The following is a 16,333-nucleotide window of genomic DNA, read 5'->3' on the forward strand; positions in this document are numbered from 1 at the left end:
GTGTCGCTGCTGCAGCCGAAACATTGAATCGAGACTTCTCGCATCATCGGAGAAGCATGGAGCATCTGGAAGATCTTCTATAGAATGACCTTCCAAACTAAAATCGAATTTATTCCCAAAACCAACTGTGAAGCATGTACTTTTTCCATCAGACTGAATCACAAACAAGTCTTCAAGGGAATTCTTATTTATCGCCCCCTGGTCCACACAGCGGCTTCTTGTCAACCCTTGGTGATCTTACGGAACTCTCCTTGAGCTATCCGGACTACACCATGTTGAGGGATTTTAACTTCCATCTGGAGGCCCTAGGAGATAAAGATACGGCCCAATTGATCACTGATTTACACTCTGTAGGTCTACAGCAGCTGGTTGCAACTCCTACTCATCAGGACACATACTTGATGGCCTTTTCACCAATAACCCCACTATCGCACTTAACACAGTTCTTCCGGTAGTCTGGTCAGACCATTCAGCAATTATCTTTACCATTCTAGCCTACAATCCTAACCCCCCGCAACATACTTCTCGTACCCCCATTACTATGAGAGCCTGGAAAAATGTAGACCTTCCGCTCTTGGTCAAAACCCTGGCTGATTCCTCTTATGAGCCATCACCAAATCCGATCCTGTTGTCTAGTAGATATCAGGACTGGATTCTGGACGCCATCAATAAAGAAGCCCCAGTTAAATCCTTCTACTCCAACCGGGCTAAGCCATCTGTTCAATGGTTCACTGAGGATCTTCGGCTATAACGCCAATACTGCAGAAACTTGGAAAGGCGATGGCGTAAACATTACAGCATCGCAGATAAACAAACTTATAAAGATGCGCTTGCACTATACAAAAAAGCAATAGTTAGCCACAAGAGCATTTTCTTTTGTGATCAGATTGAATCTGCTCAGAATTCGTCTAGAAGGCTTTTTCAAGTCATTGAAGCGCTCTCCAATCCTCCAGTAGGCCTTTTAAATGAACCATCTCAAGACCGTTGTAATACGCTGGCTAACTTCTTCCTTACCAAGGTTACGAATATCTACTCATCTTTCTCCCCTGCAACGAGTTCTGATCATGTTGAACCTCTCAGTCCCTCCCCCTCACTTTTCAAATTTCCTTCCGACAACGGCAGATCAGATTACTATCCTCATCAATTCTATTAAATCAGGGTCTCCTCTAGATCCAGGTCCCCCTTCCATCTTGTGTGCCTTAAAAGAGGTTATTACCTTCCTTTTTACAGACCTGTGCAATTCCATCTTCCAAACAGTTATATACCCTGAAATCTGGAAAACTGCGATCATCAACCCATTGTTAAAGAAACCCTCTCTGGATCCCTCTGATTCAGTCAACTACAGACCAATTGCTTGCCTCCCCTTCCCGGCCAAAATATTCCAATCCATCATGAATAAACAACTGGCGAATTTCATCGATCATCATCAGCTTCTAGATGACACCCAGTTTGGTTTCAGGAAGGGTCATGGGACTGAGACGGCTTTGATAAAGGCCTCAGATGAGATCAGGACCATACTGGACCAGGGCGGGGCAGCGATCCTGGTTTTTCTAGATCTCTCTGCCGCCTTTGACACAGTCGATCATTCCATCCTGATCGACCGTGTCACCTCCCTGGGAGTGACCCATCAGGCCAAGTACCTCATTGCCTCCTTTTTGGCAAATCGTACCCCGGCAGTAAAACTAGGATCCTTCTACTCGCCAACATTTACCCTACCGTGTGGGGTTCCGCAGGGTTCTGCACTAAGTCCCACTTTATTTAATATATATGTGGCAGATTTGGCGAGAGTCATTAAAGCTCAGGGTCTCTGCTTAACCACCTATGCGGATGATACCCAATTGGTGTTGGCAATACACAAAGACGGGCCAGCTGTGGCTGCAAGATTTCAGGAAGGAATGAGGACCATCAGTTCATGGATGTCCAGTAATTGCTTGAAGCTTAATTCGGACAAGACCGAGGTTATGACCTTTGGCAACCTTGCACCAGAATGGTCTTCCAGCTGGTGGCCCAGTGAAATGGGCCCACCCCCGACCCCGGTTGCCAGGGTCAGAAACCTCGGTGTTATGTTCGATAATAAACTGCTGTTCAAACACCATGTGAACAAGGTGGTCTCATCATTTTTCATGCTAAAAAAAATTAGAAAACTGCTGCCGTACCTCCCGGCAGGAGCTGGGAAAACTATTACCACCCTGGTCTTCTCAAAATTGGACTATGGCAATGCCCTCTTTCTTGGCACACAGGAACAGATTTTAGCAAAAATGCAGTCCGTGCAAAATGCAGCGGCTAGAATCTTGCTTAACATCCCCAGTCGTCGCTCAACCACCATGGCTATACGCCATCTGCACTGGCTAAGAGTTAAGAATCGCATAAAATTCAAAGCTCTCTGCATTGCTTACAAAGCTATTCATGACTCCGGGCCAAAGTTCCTCAAAGATGCCTTTCGTATTTATGCCCCACAAAGACATCTTCGCTCTGCTAGCACCCATCTTCTTGCTGTCCCGCGTACCAGGACTGCCAGCTAGGGAGACCGGCGTTTTCTAGTTGCCACCCCCAAGCTGTGGAACTCCCTTCCCCTGTTCATTAAAACCAGTCCAACCCTTACCATTTTTAGAAAACTCCTGAAAACTTGGTTATTTGACCAATAACTATAAGGCAGCTTCATCTCAGGAGTCCGATCTGCGCCGAGACACCCTCGGGTATTTGCGCGCAATAAAAATTTCATAAACATAAATTTCTTTACACCGGAACTTTATAAATTCCCATCGCTGCGCCATTACTTGTTGTGGAAGCGCAGCGCATCGTAAGGTACATTGATGCAAAGTGCCGCATCTTAAAAATTGTAGTTTTAGTTCAGTTCTTAAGTATAGTATTGTGGATTTCTGTCGTTTAATGGTCTTGTGTTAAGTCTATATAAAGAATACTTATTTTTTATATAAACCTTGTGTGGTGTCCATTTGTTGTGTTGTCACTGGGTTACTGTATGTGGTAACAAACGCTTTCACACTGCCTGAAATAAGCAGGTCTGCTCGGGTCAAGCTACCAAGGGGGTGAGCAGGGGTTATTTTAGGAGTGTACCCCCTTACCCCGACTAGAGGCAAGGGTCCCTTATTTGTTACAAGTACCTACCTGTGCCAACTAGAGACCCCCAAATGTAACAATTATACTATCAAACAACCCTTCCCTCATACTCCTAGTCAAACAGCATAGGGTCATTTTTGCTATAACTAAATAGTCAGGTACCCTTCTCACTCCTACAATCAAAGAGCAGGTGGTCATTGCTACAGCTAATCAGTCTGGTAACCGTTTCCCGCATACACCATTCCTTAAATCTACTCCTACTGTAGAGAAACACAAGACCACTATTGCTACAGCTATGTCCTGTGCTCTCCATGCCACTGGAGTCAACCTAACCTGGCTGATGAGGGGTGAAACCCCGAAACCCGTCCTAGGATGCTTCTTTACGGTCCAGGGAGGACCTGGCTTGGCATTTCAGGCTGGACTGTTCTCACTGGGCACAGGGTCAAGACAGATTCTTCAATCTGCAGGCTGGCAAGGCCCGTGGACAATATCCTAAGAAGATTAACATCCCAGCTCTTTCCAGAGCTCTGGCCCTTACGTCTCCGGACAAAGCCGCTGACCTTGGAGCAGTGGAGAGGTTTTCGAACTGGATTAGCCAGGCCGTCAACTCTCTCCCTCAGGCCTCCACGAAATGCCCCCCTCGGAACTCTCCCTCTCAGCCTTGGTTCACAGACTCCCTCAAATCACTGAAACTAGGATGTAAAAAATTAGAGCGGGGATGGCGCCTGGAGTACTGCCACCGTGCGAAGGTGGCACTTCGCACCGCTCAGAGGGAGTACTACGCTGCTATCAAAGAAGCCAAAGGCAACTTCTTTGCAGATAGAATTTCTAAAGCCAACAACAATGGCAAAGAAATCTTTGCCATTGTCCGGAGCTTCCCATCACCTGCTGCGTAACTCCCCTCCCCTCCTAGTTCATTCCAATGGTGTGATCATCCACTTTTTTCACTGCTGAGATCCAAAAGATACAAGACAGCCTACGGACCACCCCACTAGGTCAATACCCTCCTTCTATACCTCTCGCTGCATGCACCACTGTACCCAACCAACTTTTTTCGCATTTTATCTTAGCAGAGGAGAGACGTCTTAGCCATCCTTAAATCATTAAAATCTGGTTCGCCGGCAGACCCTTGCCCTGCTAGGGTCTTGAGTGGGGTGGCGGAGATAGTCTCTTCAGAGGTCGCGGAGTTGGTCAATAACTCACTGCAATCTGGGAGAGTGCCCCTGCAATGGAAACACGCAAAACTCATCCCTCTCCTTAAGAAACCTTCTGCCGATGCCACACTTCTCTCCAACTATCGCCCTATCTCCCTTCTTCCAGCCTTAGCTAAGGTATGTGAGAAGGTGGGTGGCTTTTAAACAACTGGAGAGATTTGTGGAATCCTCGGGAGCTCTTCACCCGGCGCAATCCGGATTTAGGACAGCATTTAGCACAGAGATTGCGCTAGTGGAGATGGCGGAGGCTATTAGGGAGTGCCTGGATGCGGGCGGCAGGGAGGCTCTGATTTTGCTCGACCTCTCTGCCGCCTTTCATATGGTACCCCACCTCCAGCTCCTCTCGAGCCTGTCTGACATCGGCATTACTGGTATGGCTTGGGAATGGGTTAAATCCTTCTTGGACAACCGCTCCCAACAGGTATGGATGCCCCCCTTCTCTTCATCGGATAGTATAGTGGCCACCGTTGTTAAAGGGTCTACATTGAGCCCCCTTTTGTTCAATGTCTACCTTACCCCCCGGATCTATTTGGCGGAAAAGCTGGGTGCCAAGCTTACGCGGATGACACCCAGCTGCTCTTCACATGGAAGGGTGATCTTCAGACTGAGGTGGCCCATCGGCGTCTCGTTTTTTTCGTGGTTAGCCCAGGCTAACCTGAAATGCAATGAAGAGAAATCGGCGGTGCTTCTTGGTCATTTCCCCCCGGCTTTTAGAGAGTCCCTCTGGCCTCCTGGATTTCCTTGTCCCTCAGGGGATTGCGGTGTGGATAAGAATCTGGGAATTTGGTTTGGGGGCGATTTAGGCTTCCATGAGCAGATCAAGCGACTGTCAGGGTTGTGTTTTGGCACACTTAAAGCCCTGAGGAGATTTTCCCCTGCTTCCCCGCTCTGCTAGGGAGACAGTTGCCAGGGTGCTTATATTGGCACGCCTGGATTATGCCAACACCCTTTACCTCGGCATCCCAGGGTACCACCTGGGAAAGCTGCAGGTCATCCAAAATGCTGCCGTTAGGCTCTTATTTAACATCCTGAGATGCCTAATCATTCGCAAGCAGCTGAGCAACCTGCATTGGTTGCCTGTTGCACAGCGTGTGCATTTTAATGCACTGACCATGACACACAAGGCACTTCACGGTTCGGGCCCTGCCTATATCAGTTCCAGGTTCTCTCTTTACACTCCCAGCCGCCCCCTTCGGTCAGCTTCGCAAAGACGGCTGGTGATCCCCAGATTTCGGAGAGCTCGTCTTGGAGGGGCAGTCCTTTACAGTCAAGGCCGCCACTCTATGGAATGCGCTCCCAGACGACCTTCGGCATACTAAGGAACGGTCTACTTTCAAAGAGAGGCTAAAAATTCAGTTCAAACAATCTAGCCCTTGTTGCCTCCCATGTTACTGTTTCTCCACGCGCCAGGATACTTTAGTAGCAGTGCGCGATATAAATACCTTTATAACATTTGCACAATAGATTTAGGCCCAGATCTCTGTACTGGGGTGAATGTATGACATTGTTCTGCATTCTGTCCTTCAATTGTTCTTTTTGCATTTGTCACCCCGAGTGGGAGGGGAATGCCCCGAAGTGAGTCCCGTGCTCTCCATGCCACTTGAGTAAAGCTAACCTGGCTGATTAGAGGTGAAACCGGTCCTAGGATGCTGGTTTCCAGTCCAGAGAGGACCTGGCCATTCAGGCTGGACTGTCCCATGAGGTACAGGGTCAAGACTAATTTGCATATAGCGGTGTCTGAACTGAGGAGGCATGGGGAGCAATAAAACGATTGATTTAGGCCCGATCTCTGTACAGGGGTGAATATAAGACATTGTTCTGAATTCTGTCCATCAATTATTCTTTTTGCACAGCTAAGCAATCGGCAAAACATTCAGGAAGAATCATGCCTCCTAAGAACACAAACAGCGCAAACCTACTACCATTAAAAGGCCATCGATCCTTTAAGCAGAGGCTGGGGCCTGCCCAGTCCCCCGCAGTACTCACATGGTTTCCTTTGACTACCACAATTGAAGTCTCCATAAGCTAGGATAGTCTGGCAGCTAATATTACATTTAGATCCAAAGCCACACTGTTTCCAAAGGTCACATACTTTACTCTTTGGGTGATCATGTGCCCTGCTGAAAATTACGCAATGGCGATGCCCCTGCCATATACTATAATCTCAGACACCATTCCAATCCTAACGTACTAATGAGAAAAATGCGACCACCCAATCCAACATAACCGGAAAACTTATCATAGAAAATGTAGTTTCTAAGTTCCTATAAAGCACGCATGGGAAGTCCGTAAATGTCAGCTTTTTAACTTCAACAAATAGGGAAACAAATACTTCTTTTTAGTCTTTAGAGTAAAAGGTGAACTGCAGCCAAAAATGTATTCTTTCACGCAAGCAATTTCCTATTCACCTGCAATTCTGGGAAAGTTAAAAAGTCCCGATTTCATTGTCTAGTAACACATTCAGGCATGGATGCTATGACTCATGGTCATTTCGAAAAATATGGCAGGGTCAAAGCAAGGTGCAGTCAATTTCGCATTAGGAAAAACTAACCATTTCCAATGCCAGGTTCTGTAGAGCTGTAGGCGTGTCCTCATTCACACCGAAGACAAACAGCCATCGTTGGATAGAGCGATACTGTCAACCACTCAGTATGAAAGGAAGAATCCAAGCACTGTTCACCGACAGCCCCAGGCTCAGTAGCCATCCAACGTCACAGCAAAATAGACAACCCAGTGTTGAAGCAAAATAGACAACCCAGTGTTGAAGCAAGACAGTCATTCTATGTCGAAACAAGTCAATAGTCAGTGTTTTAGCAAGACAGTCACCAATCAAAACTATTCTGAGCAGAAGAAAAATAGTCAAGCATGTGGTATAAATTCAAGCCACTCTTATTGTTGAAAGCAGAGCGCATGGGTACTTTTATGAAATTCACCATAATCATGGTAAACTTTAATATAAATAAATCTTGCATAACCCTGCAAATCCCTATGCAGGAAACTCCACCACATACAATCACAACACGAAAAACAGGCACACGCAACAAAAATGCCACCCAGTGCCTGAAGAGGATAAACACGTTCTGTCCTCAAAGACAGATGGGCACTGTCCACATCACATGCATTAAAATGGGTGCAGAAAACAAGGCTGCCACGTAGTACTGTTGTGCATGATTTCAGGTTAAAAAAATAGTTCCATATTGGCATGTGATCATGCCCTGTAATCCTTTGACAGAATAGGAGGCCATCATCCAGCAGGAGTGGCATCATCAGTAATAAGTGGGATTTACACATCCCAAAAGCCTTAACGCCATCACATCAGGCTACCATGCGGGCCAGAAGCCCACATTTCTAAATGTGCTATGCAAACAAATGGACGGAATGCTGAATGAATCATACATTCACCCCCAGTCAAGAGATCTGGGTTAAATCCATCATTCTTTTGCTCACCATGCCACCCCAGTTTAGACCCAGCCTTATGCAAATCAGTCTTGACCCTGTGCCTCATGGGAACAGTCCAGAACGAACTGTCAAGACAGGTGCTCCCTAGACCGGAAACCAGCATCCTGGGACTGGTTTCTGGTTATTACCCTTCATCAGCCAGGCTAGCTTGAATCCAGTCATTTGTTTGCATAGCACTTTTCACCCTATGTGGGATGGGTATGCACGGACGTGGGTCCCTTCCTCACTGTGCCACTGCATTCAAGCTAGCCTCGCTAAGGGTGACCTACACAGAAACTGGTCCCAGGATGCTGGTTTCTGGTCTAGGGAGGACCTGGCTTGGCAGTTCATTTGAAGAGCCGTGAGTCAGCGGCCCTACGGTCACGGCACCTGCAGAGCACGCCGTAATACCCGCTGGGATGCCCAGGACCGGAGACTGCTCCTTTCTCCCGCCAACGCGACAATGCTGTCAAGGATCCTGACCCACACTGGCCGAATGCGCAGCAATGAGGAGCGACCAGTCACCTCCCACCTGAGGTCAACGGGTGAGAGGCTCTCGAACTATGGCCCCAACCTGAATCCCGGTAACACTAGTCCTTCGGGATGCCTGGTTCCAAAATGGCGCCAGTCTGACTTCGCGCTGGACTTTGGGAGAGAGGAGAGTTGCGGGCCAACACCGGAGCCCTCTGCCCACTGTGAGCAGGTAGGCTGCCATGCTTCGAGACGACCGCTACCCCACAGGGGGGCTTCCCACCCCTACGTGCCAAGTTGCTGCATTAACTCTGGAACATGCCCGGCCTTAAAATGGCGGCCCATGCCAGGGTTGGATCTAGCGCACTTGAAGCCTCCCTCTCCGAGAAACAATTGCCATGGTTATTATCTAAAACAGCAGGGATCGGAAGGGGGAGAGCATCAGCCGACGCCTTGCTCACCTTTGCCGACTCTGCCTACTTCGTGTGGCCCAGTACAACCTGTATCCAGCATGCTGCTTCCCTCACCACCATCCGGCCTTCTACCCCTATGGACATCTCCAACTCCGGTATCCCTCCAGGCCCAAGACCACCACCCTTGAGTGCAGCACCACCTGAACACCTGGCTGAAAGGTGACAAGAATTTCCTGCTCTGTAAATATGCAATATATAATTGTCCAAGCCTAATCGTTGTTAAAATGTAATCCTGAGTGAATTTGCAAATATTTATATCTCTAACCACTAGTATATGTAGTAGACCTTTGTACTTACTACCATTCCTATGTGATTTTAGAATGTCTCTTTGAGTGACTTTATAACTTGTACATTTACAATTTTTCCCTCTCACTCCACTTGTATATACAACTCTAACCACTAGTATATGTTGTAGACCTTTGTACTTACTACCATTCCTATGTGATTTTAGAGTTTATCGGTTTGTATCTCCTCCTTCAGTGACTCTACAATTTGTACATTTGCAATTTTTCCCCTCCTTTCGCTCCACTTGTACATTTGCAATTTTTTTCCTGTTTATATCTCTTATGTAACTCATTTAATCCAAAGTCCGTATGTAACGCAACTGGTTATTTTGTAAAGAGCTCCGACACCTTCGGGTAATGTTCGCGCTATATAAAATCGCATTCAATAAATAAATTCAGTGGCAAAGCAAGGTACAGCCAACCATCCACCATCAAGGTAAAAAACAGCACACCTTTCACTTCCAAGGCAAGACAGTCAACCAACAAATCAATGTCCAAGCACGGCACAGCCAACCATCCTGTGTCAAATAATGTTGCTCATCAATATTAGCCTCAAGCCATACAATTAAGAAATCAGCGTCCGAGGATGAGAGCTTTCACTGTTCACTGTCAAAAGAGTGCACAGCCAACATACACTGTCAAACCACAAAACAGGCAGCAAGTCGGTGACAAGGAAAGCCATAGTTAACATTGGTTTTATTCAGTGGTTCCATGAATACTTTATTACTTTAAGTGCTCAAGCACAATGGCTACAAAGTACTTTCTTGGCAAAATTAATTATTGCACAGCTAATTGGCTATAAAAGAAGGCAGCCATTGGAAAAGTCTCTTGCGGGTTAAAACCGTTCTGGCAGGGAGTGAAGGCACAGGAGCTGCTGAAGGTCCCACGGTGACCGTCTCTAGACCTGAAGATCCGCCATGGCCCTCTCCAGTGGGTCGACTGACCAGAAATCATCCTCCCAGCCAAGGAACCAGCCTGTGAAGGTAGGAGGCTCGAAGCCCTGTTTCACGATGGAGATGGGCGTCCGCTTGTCTCGGTTGGCAGGGTCGCTTTCGATGTACTTGGAAGCTTTAGACACAAGAGATAAATAAAAAGTTAATCGATAACTACTGGAAAAAGGAAGTATATAGAGCCAAGAACAGCTTATAAATTGGCATCAGTATTAAGCAGATGGCATTGCGTAAAGTTAACCATTAACTGCCAATGACCAGTAGGCATCACTTGACGCATCGTATGATCTTGCAATGGAAGCTCGTGGTTATCCTTTTTTACAGCTGCACAACTGGGGTAGTATTATATAAAGTGAACCGGTAGCCAATAGCAATTTGGGCCTATGCTTTACATCCCCAGGACACTTGTACCAAAGGGGCTGCAGACGATTACATGAGATCCCACTGCAGGCAGGTGCATTCACTCACTGGGATACCCCCCCCCCCCCCCCTTAAACGTGAGTCCGACTTTGCCACCTCTGTTAAAGTGGATCTGCAGGTTTAAAAGGCTGGTCTGCTGTTCACCAGTGCAGCCACTGTAGGCCCACGCTGACACATGCACTAGCTCCTTATCTAAAATAAGATGCACTCAGTCTGCACTAGGCACACCAGTTCAAGGTGGGTCATGGAGCAGAGTGGGTAAGTACCCTATTTGTAATACAGCCCCTTGTAATACAGCTAAGCAAAGCAGAAGAGGCTACGCAAAACAGTGATAACTACATGAAAGTTAGGAGTACGTGGTCTTTTTTTGACCAGTCCTCTGTTAATAAAAAATTAAATAAAAAAGGAACGAAGCCTTAATTTAGAAATATCAGTTCATATACTTTTTTATAGTGCACAGGGTGCAAAGTATGCCCTTAAAGTACAGAATTAACATTTTTGCTCAAATGAGAGAAGTGTGATAAGAATTCAGAGAATTTGAAATCCTTTTGGGGTCTCCTTGGAAATCCCAGAGGGGAGCTTGTGTGAGGGCACACTTCCACGAATGGTATCCCTGTAGTACTGGGCTGATATGCGTCTAGTAGACAACAAGTTAATGGCTCGGTAAGGGTGGATACTTTAACTGCAGATTTCCTCACCTCTTCTTTCTCCTCCAGGTGTTAGATTGCATGCAGAAAATGGAGACCGCACTGCTAGGTTGTACCTCAGCTCTGAGACAGGACATCACATAGCCATGTAAGGAGCCAGTCTGGTGCACTAATAGTTAACCTACTTTTTCTCCTCCTCAGAGGAGTTGAGGCTAATGAAATTTGCCAGATGGAGAGCAAAACGAACTTTGGATCAGATTAACAGTGGCATGGCCACTCCTCAGAATAGGGAGACGGGTGGGATTGGTTAAAAATCTGCAGGTAGAAGACACACCAGAAAGAGCGTTGCCACAGGTAAGCAACTTGTTTTTCTGATCAATACTTCCACCTGCAGCTTCCTCACCTCTTGAATTTGTACCTTACAGGAACAGAGGGTCGATTACCAAATCAAAAATTCTGCAACACAGATCTGGTAAAATGGAGACATCTGCAAGCTTCACATTAGGAACACGTGGCAATATTGGCCGAAGCCACATTGCGTCACAGCAAATATCCAACACAGGCCGACCCCAACACAGTCTAAGGCCATCAGCTGACTCCTCCTTGGCAAGGGCATAGTACATCTTGATGCAGAAGACAATCCAGCAGGTAATTGGCCATTTAGCAGTCACTTTGTCCTTCTTTGTGAAAGCACCACTGAGGAAAAGTTGGTTATTGACTTCAAATTCGCGGATTCAATCAATATTAAAAGCAGAGCCCCACGAGGGGTCAGAGGGGCTACTTTTTCTCCCCCTTGATGGAATGCAGAGGTGGTAAAGTCAGCAAGGTCTTTGATTGCCCCACATTAAATGGCATGGCTCCTTTTGGGAAGAAAAGAAGCCCTGGTCCATAGAACCAATTTAGTATGTAAACAATGATGTAAAAGGAGGCTGAACACAATGGAAACGGGTCAATAACCTGTCAGAACCAAAAATGAGGTCGCAATCGTCAACTGTACCTGGGTTCAATTTGTGAACATATGAGGAAAGCGAACATCAGATTAAGTTTCCACTGTGACGTAACAAATGGTGAAAGAGGAAACAATGTGTCATACCCTTCAAAAACTGCACAATAGTAGGAAACTTAAAGGTCACTTGTTTGCTATTTAAACTTTTCTTTGCTGGATAAGCGGTCGCTGTTTAAGTACCACTGTAAATCCTTATCACGCTAGAGACTGTGCAAAGTCCAACACATTCTGACAAATGCACTTCCTCAGCACACAAAGCAACGAAATGGGACCAACATCCGTAACTTGGTAGTGGGGCGATGGGGATGACCAGATCAGGTTGACCACCTCTGCAGGTAGGTCAAGAGAGCTCAGGTTGCCCTGCTCAACGTCTAGACATGAAGTCAGAGGCTGTGGAGGTTCAGATATAGATCTTGCACCTGAATTACGAGAGTAGGTTTGCCCTGAGCAGAAGCAGAATAGACTTGGACATAAGTAGGTGAAGCAGGTCGGAATACCACCCCCTTCTTGGTCCATCAGGTGTGATCAAATTCATATGCACACATACTGGTGGACCTACAAAATAACCTGAGGAATCAGAGGGATAGGGCACATGGTGGAGAGGGTAGGACCACCTCAGCTCAAATGATTTCCCCAGGGCTCAGTGATGTGGAAACTACAGAGCTAGCAAAACCAACTAGAATCCATAAGACTAGAAAAAATGCTAAGCATATACCTCTGGATACATATATAGAGGCTATCACGACTCACTATAATACGGAGTGTGTAGTAAAACAAAGAAAGCAAAGGAGAGACAAAGATAGTACTCAGAATCACCTCAGGATAATAGTTATCCCATCAATTCACAATCATGTGCCCAGTGTCATCATCTGGGGTCCCAGACAACCCACTACTGCTTCTCTTAGTTATCAGAGAGAGCAGGAGAAGAGTTGCATCCTTCTGTGAGATTCTTACAAAACGAAAATTCAAAATGGGATTGTGTTCTAGAAATTATGTGATTTGATATAGTCTCGAAAAAAGCAGTGCAAACAGAACTGTGAAGAAGTGTTTAAAAAAGGATAAACTATTGAGATGGTGTATTACCCTTCCTAGCAATATCTCATATGTTTTCCTATTAAAATCAGTGTGAGAAGTGAAAAAAAGAAATTGAACAGTTAGGAATTAGTCACTGTTCCCACGGTCGACATGTTTCAGCCACATGGAATGGTCTTCCTGGCTTTAAGGACCTACAAATGTTCGTCACTGCAATCACTATAGAACAAGAAAAACCATACATACAGTATTACTGCTGTTGTATTAATGTTCTGACTCTTGATGTAAGCATGATGACTGAACTGCATCATTGCTTTTTAAGGGGTAAGCCTCACCTCACTCGGCACCAGCTCAAGTTATGCTAGAGGCCCTGCTCTGTCTGTCGGTACCCCCCAGTTGAGTACTTGGCTGGAGTGGAACTACAGAGCTGCACATAGTTTGTTGTTGGGAGTGACAAAGGAGTCACAAAGGGGTGGGGTAGGGGAGCTTTCCCAGTGTGCAAAAATAGATTGAACCAGCTACGGGGGGGGGGGGGGACGTCACTAATTCGGCAACATGGCATTTGCGGAATTAATCAACCAGCACATTGGGGGAGTGGTACACGACCAGCCCGACATGAGCCCAAAACCACAGTCCTAGCGCTTCCAGACAGAGGGCAAAAGCCCACATTACCCAGTTAGTTTTCACACCAAATTGCAGTTGCACTGTCCTTCAGGACTGGAACTGAAGCCATGGATGGAAGACGGGACTGCCTCGAGTCAGGTGGATTACCCAGAGCTCGAGTAGATGGATACGGAGTTTGTTCGGTGGGAGGCCACAAACCTGATTTTCAATGCACAAAGATGACCCCCCAGCCAAGGTGAGGAGGCATCACTCACCACTGTGGTCACTGCAGGTGGAGGATAGAATGGCTTCCTGCAAATAAGGTGGTCCTTATGGCTACAGGTCTTAAGCAGCATTTAGATCTCAGAAGTGCTCACCAGGACTCCCTAGTGCTGGGCACACTAAAAGCATAGCCCCCCACTGAAGTGCATATATGTGCTACGGAGCAGGAGTAACCAGCAAGATGCATAAAGCAAGCAGACTCAAAAGACAGGACTAATGGAGGAAGAGCAGCTCCCTCATGAAACATCAAGATTTTAGCTTGAATGTCCCAGTCCAACCGAGAAGGTGGAAAGACAATAACAAAGGGGATGATGGACGGAGTGTGTGACTGATTTGCATATGGCCATGTCTGAACTGGGGTGGTGGAGTGAGCTAAAGAATAATGGATTAAACCCAGATCAGTTGACTTGGGGTGAGTGTTTGATTTGTTCAAGCGCTCCGTCCATAATCCCCTTTGGTATCGGTTTGCTCAATGCAGCAAGGATGGTGTCCGGCAATGCTTCACTGAAGGACTCTAAGCAGAACAGAAAAGGCGCACTGCAAAATTGTAGGAGGTGGTTAGCTTTGTTCCCTTTCACAAGTAATGGCTACTGAAGGATTTCTGACTTGTGTAGACCGGTCAGAAATATGCCAAATCCTCAGCGGACATCCAACAATGGCCACACCAGGCGCACATCAGGTGGGGGTGAGGGGGGTCTAGGCCACTGCTCTCTGCAGGTCAAATAGTCACCACTATCAATGTCTTTTATGGGGAGATCAGGACTTACCTCGCTGTGGTCTTCATCGTGGTAAACAATGATGTGGATCTGAATGGGGTCTTAATCTGAGCCATAAAGCTCATGAAGCCCGACAATAGCCATTACAAGGTAAAGGCCCGTAACAAGACTAACTCCATAACTGGTTCTTGCATGTAGATTAGACCAAAATGTTATTAGTTTTAGGAAAGTTTGACACAGGCTAGATCGGATATAGTCAACAGCACTGGCAACAAAGCAACCAAACTATCACGGGCCATGACAATGTCACCAGGAAACATTAGCCAGTAGTTGGTGTTCCCCACTCAATCTAATGGTGGCGTAAACAGAATTTGATAGAAAACCTTGGCTAATAAAATACTCAAAAGCCTACTTGTTTTTAAACTAGGTACAGTACAAGGCAATAGTGGCATCTTTTCTTTTCCAAGAAGAAAAGATAGTATGCCCTAAAAGATCAGAATGTTTAGGAAGAGGTCCACAATTGGTGTAGGATATGCTTCTCTTCTGAACAACATTTCTTCACTATTACAGCTTAAGGTAGAGCAAGCATCTGCACAGTGACTCTGGGTGGCTAGTGGCTAAGAAGAAGCTAGTGGCAGAGGGGATAGGCTAGCAACAGCACACATGGTGAGTCCAAGCCGGCTCAGCATGCCAGGGCAAGACAACATAGCAGAGCATGGTAGCACTCCAGACAGGTTTGCCAGATTAAGTGGGAATGACCCAGCCAGCAGGCACAACAGGAGAGCGACAAGGTAAGAGAAAGTGGTCAAGGTGGCAAGAGCAACATATACAGGAAGGGCAAAGAAAGCAAAGTGGAAAGAGCAGTAAGGAAAGGCAATAGGAGGGGAGGGGAAAGCGGGGACAAGATAGAAGATGGAAAAAGGTCAAGTGGAAAAGGAGAGAGGAAGAGTGAAAGAACAGAAGGGGCAAAAACAGGAAAGTAATGGGAATGACGATTATGTGGGAAATAGGGTGAAAAAGGTGAGAGCTGGTGTGTGATCTAGAGAATAGGAGTTTGAGGGAAAGACAAAAATAGGTAGAGATGAAAAGGAACAGAGTGGGAATAAGACAGACTAAGTTATGAGAGAATGTAAGGAGAAAGTGAAGGAAGAAACGTAGTGAGATGGCGTGAAGAAAAAGCACAGAGGAAGGAAAAGGGAGCGGTATCCAAAAAAGGAAGAGGAGATAAATGGGAGACAAGGAGAGAGGCCAGGAATGATTAGAATGGAATGCAAAAGAAGAGTTGGAGAAATGAAGGGAGAAAGGACAAGGGTGTGATGGAAAAATCAGCTTACCAGATGCAATGGCTTCCTTCTTCTCTGAATCTTGCGCTTCATTTCCAACCCAGACAAACACCTGATGAAACAAATACATAAAGATGAGACTGGCACTACTGAGTGTGTACCCAAAATGAGCGACCTAAGTACCAGTGTTCGTAGGACAGAGTAAGTTCATAAGCCGTCCAGAGTGTCAAGAGACTGTTCAGTAGCTATTCTGTAGCATATTTATGGACTTTGGAATATTTACTTTTTAGATCTGTTAAAATGCAGTTAGAAATTCAGAGCCAGCTCACTTACAGCAGGTTTACATTTAAAATAATACTATATGCAGCGATTCGTTTGATGCTGCCACAAACACATTTGAACACCAGCTAAAATGGTGCTACTCTGACAGTGACTT

At 46.2% G+C, this 16,333-nt stretch overlaps 1 protein-coding gene across 5 annotated transcripts in view; it reads right to left on the reverse strand.

Annotated features, from left to right (window-relative positions):
- Positions 1–9,627: 9,627 nt before the first annotated feature.
- GSN (gelsolin) overlaps positions 9,628–16,333 on the reverse strand; it is a 152,465-nt gene continuing 145,759 nt past the window's right edge. For all 5 annotated transcript variants that reach the window (XM_078641868.1, XM_078641869.1, XM_078641866.1 and 2 more), the window contains exons 16-17: positions 15,949–16,009; positions 9,628–10,026 (exon numbers count right to left, since the gene is read on the reverse strand). In XM_078641868.1, coding sequence (XP_078497994.1) covers positions 9,857–10,026; positions 15,949–16,009 — 231 coding nt within the window. In that variant the 3' untranslated portion in view covers positions 9,628–9,856. The remainder of the gene's footprint in view (positions 10,027–15,948; positions 16,010–16,333) is intronic.

This window comes from Lissotriton helveticus, chromosome 5_1 (genome assembly GCF_964261635.1).
Source record: "Lissotriton helveticus chromosome 5_1, aLisHel1.1, whole genome shotgun sequence".
NCBI classification, from domain to species: domain Eukaryota; kingdom Metazoa; phylum Chordata; class Amphibia; order Caudata; family Salamandridae; genus Lissotriton; species Lissotriton helveticus.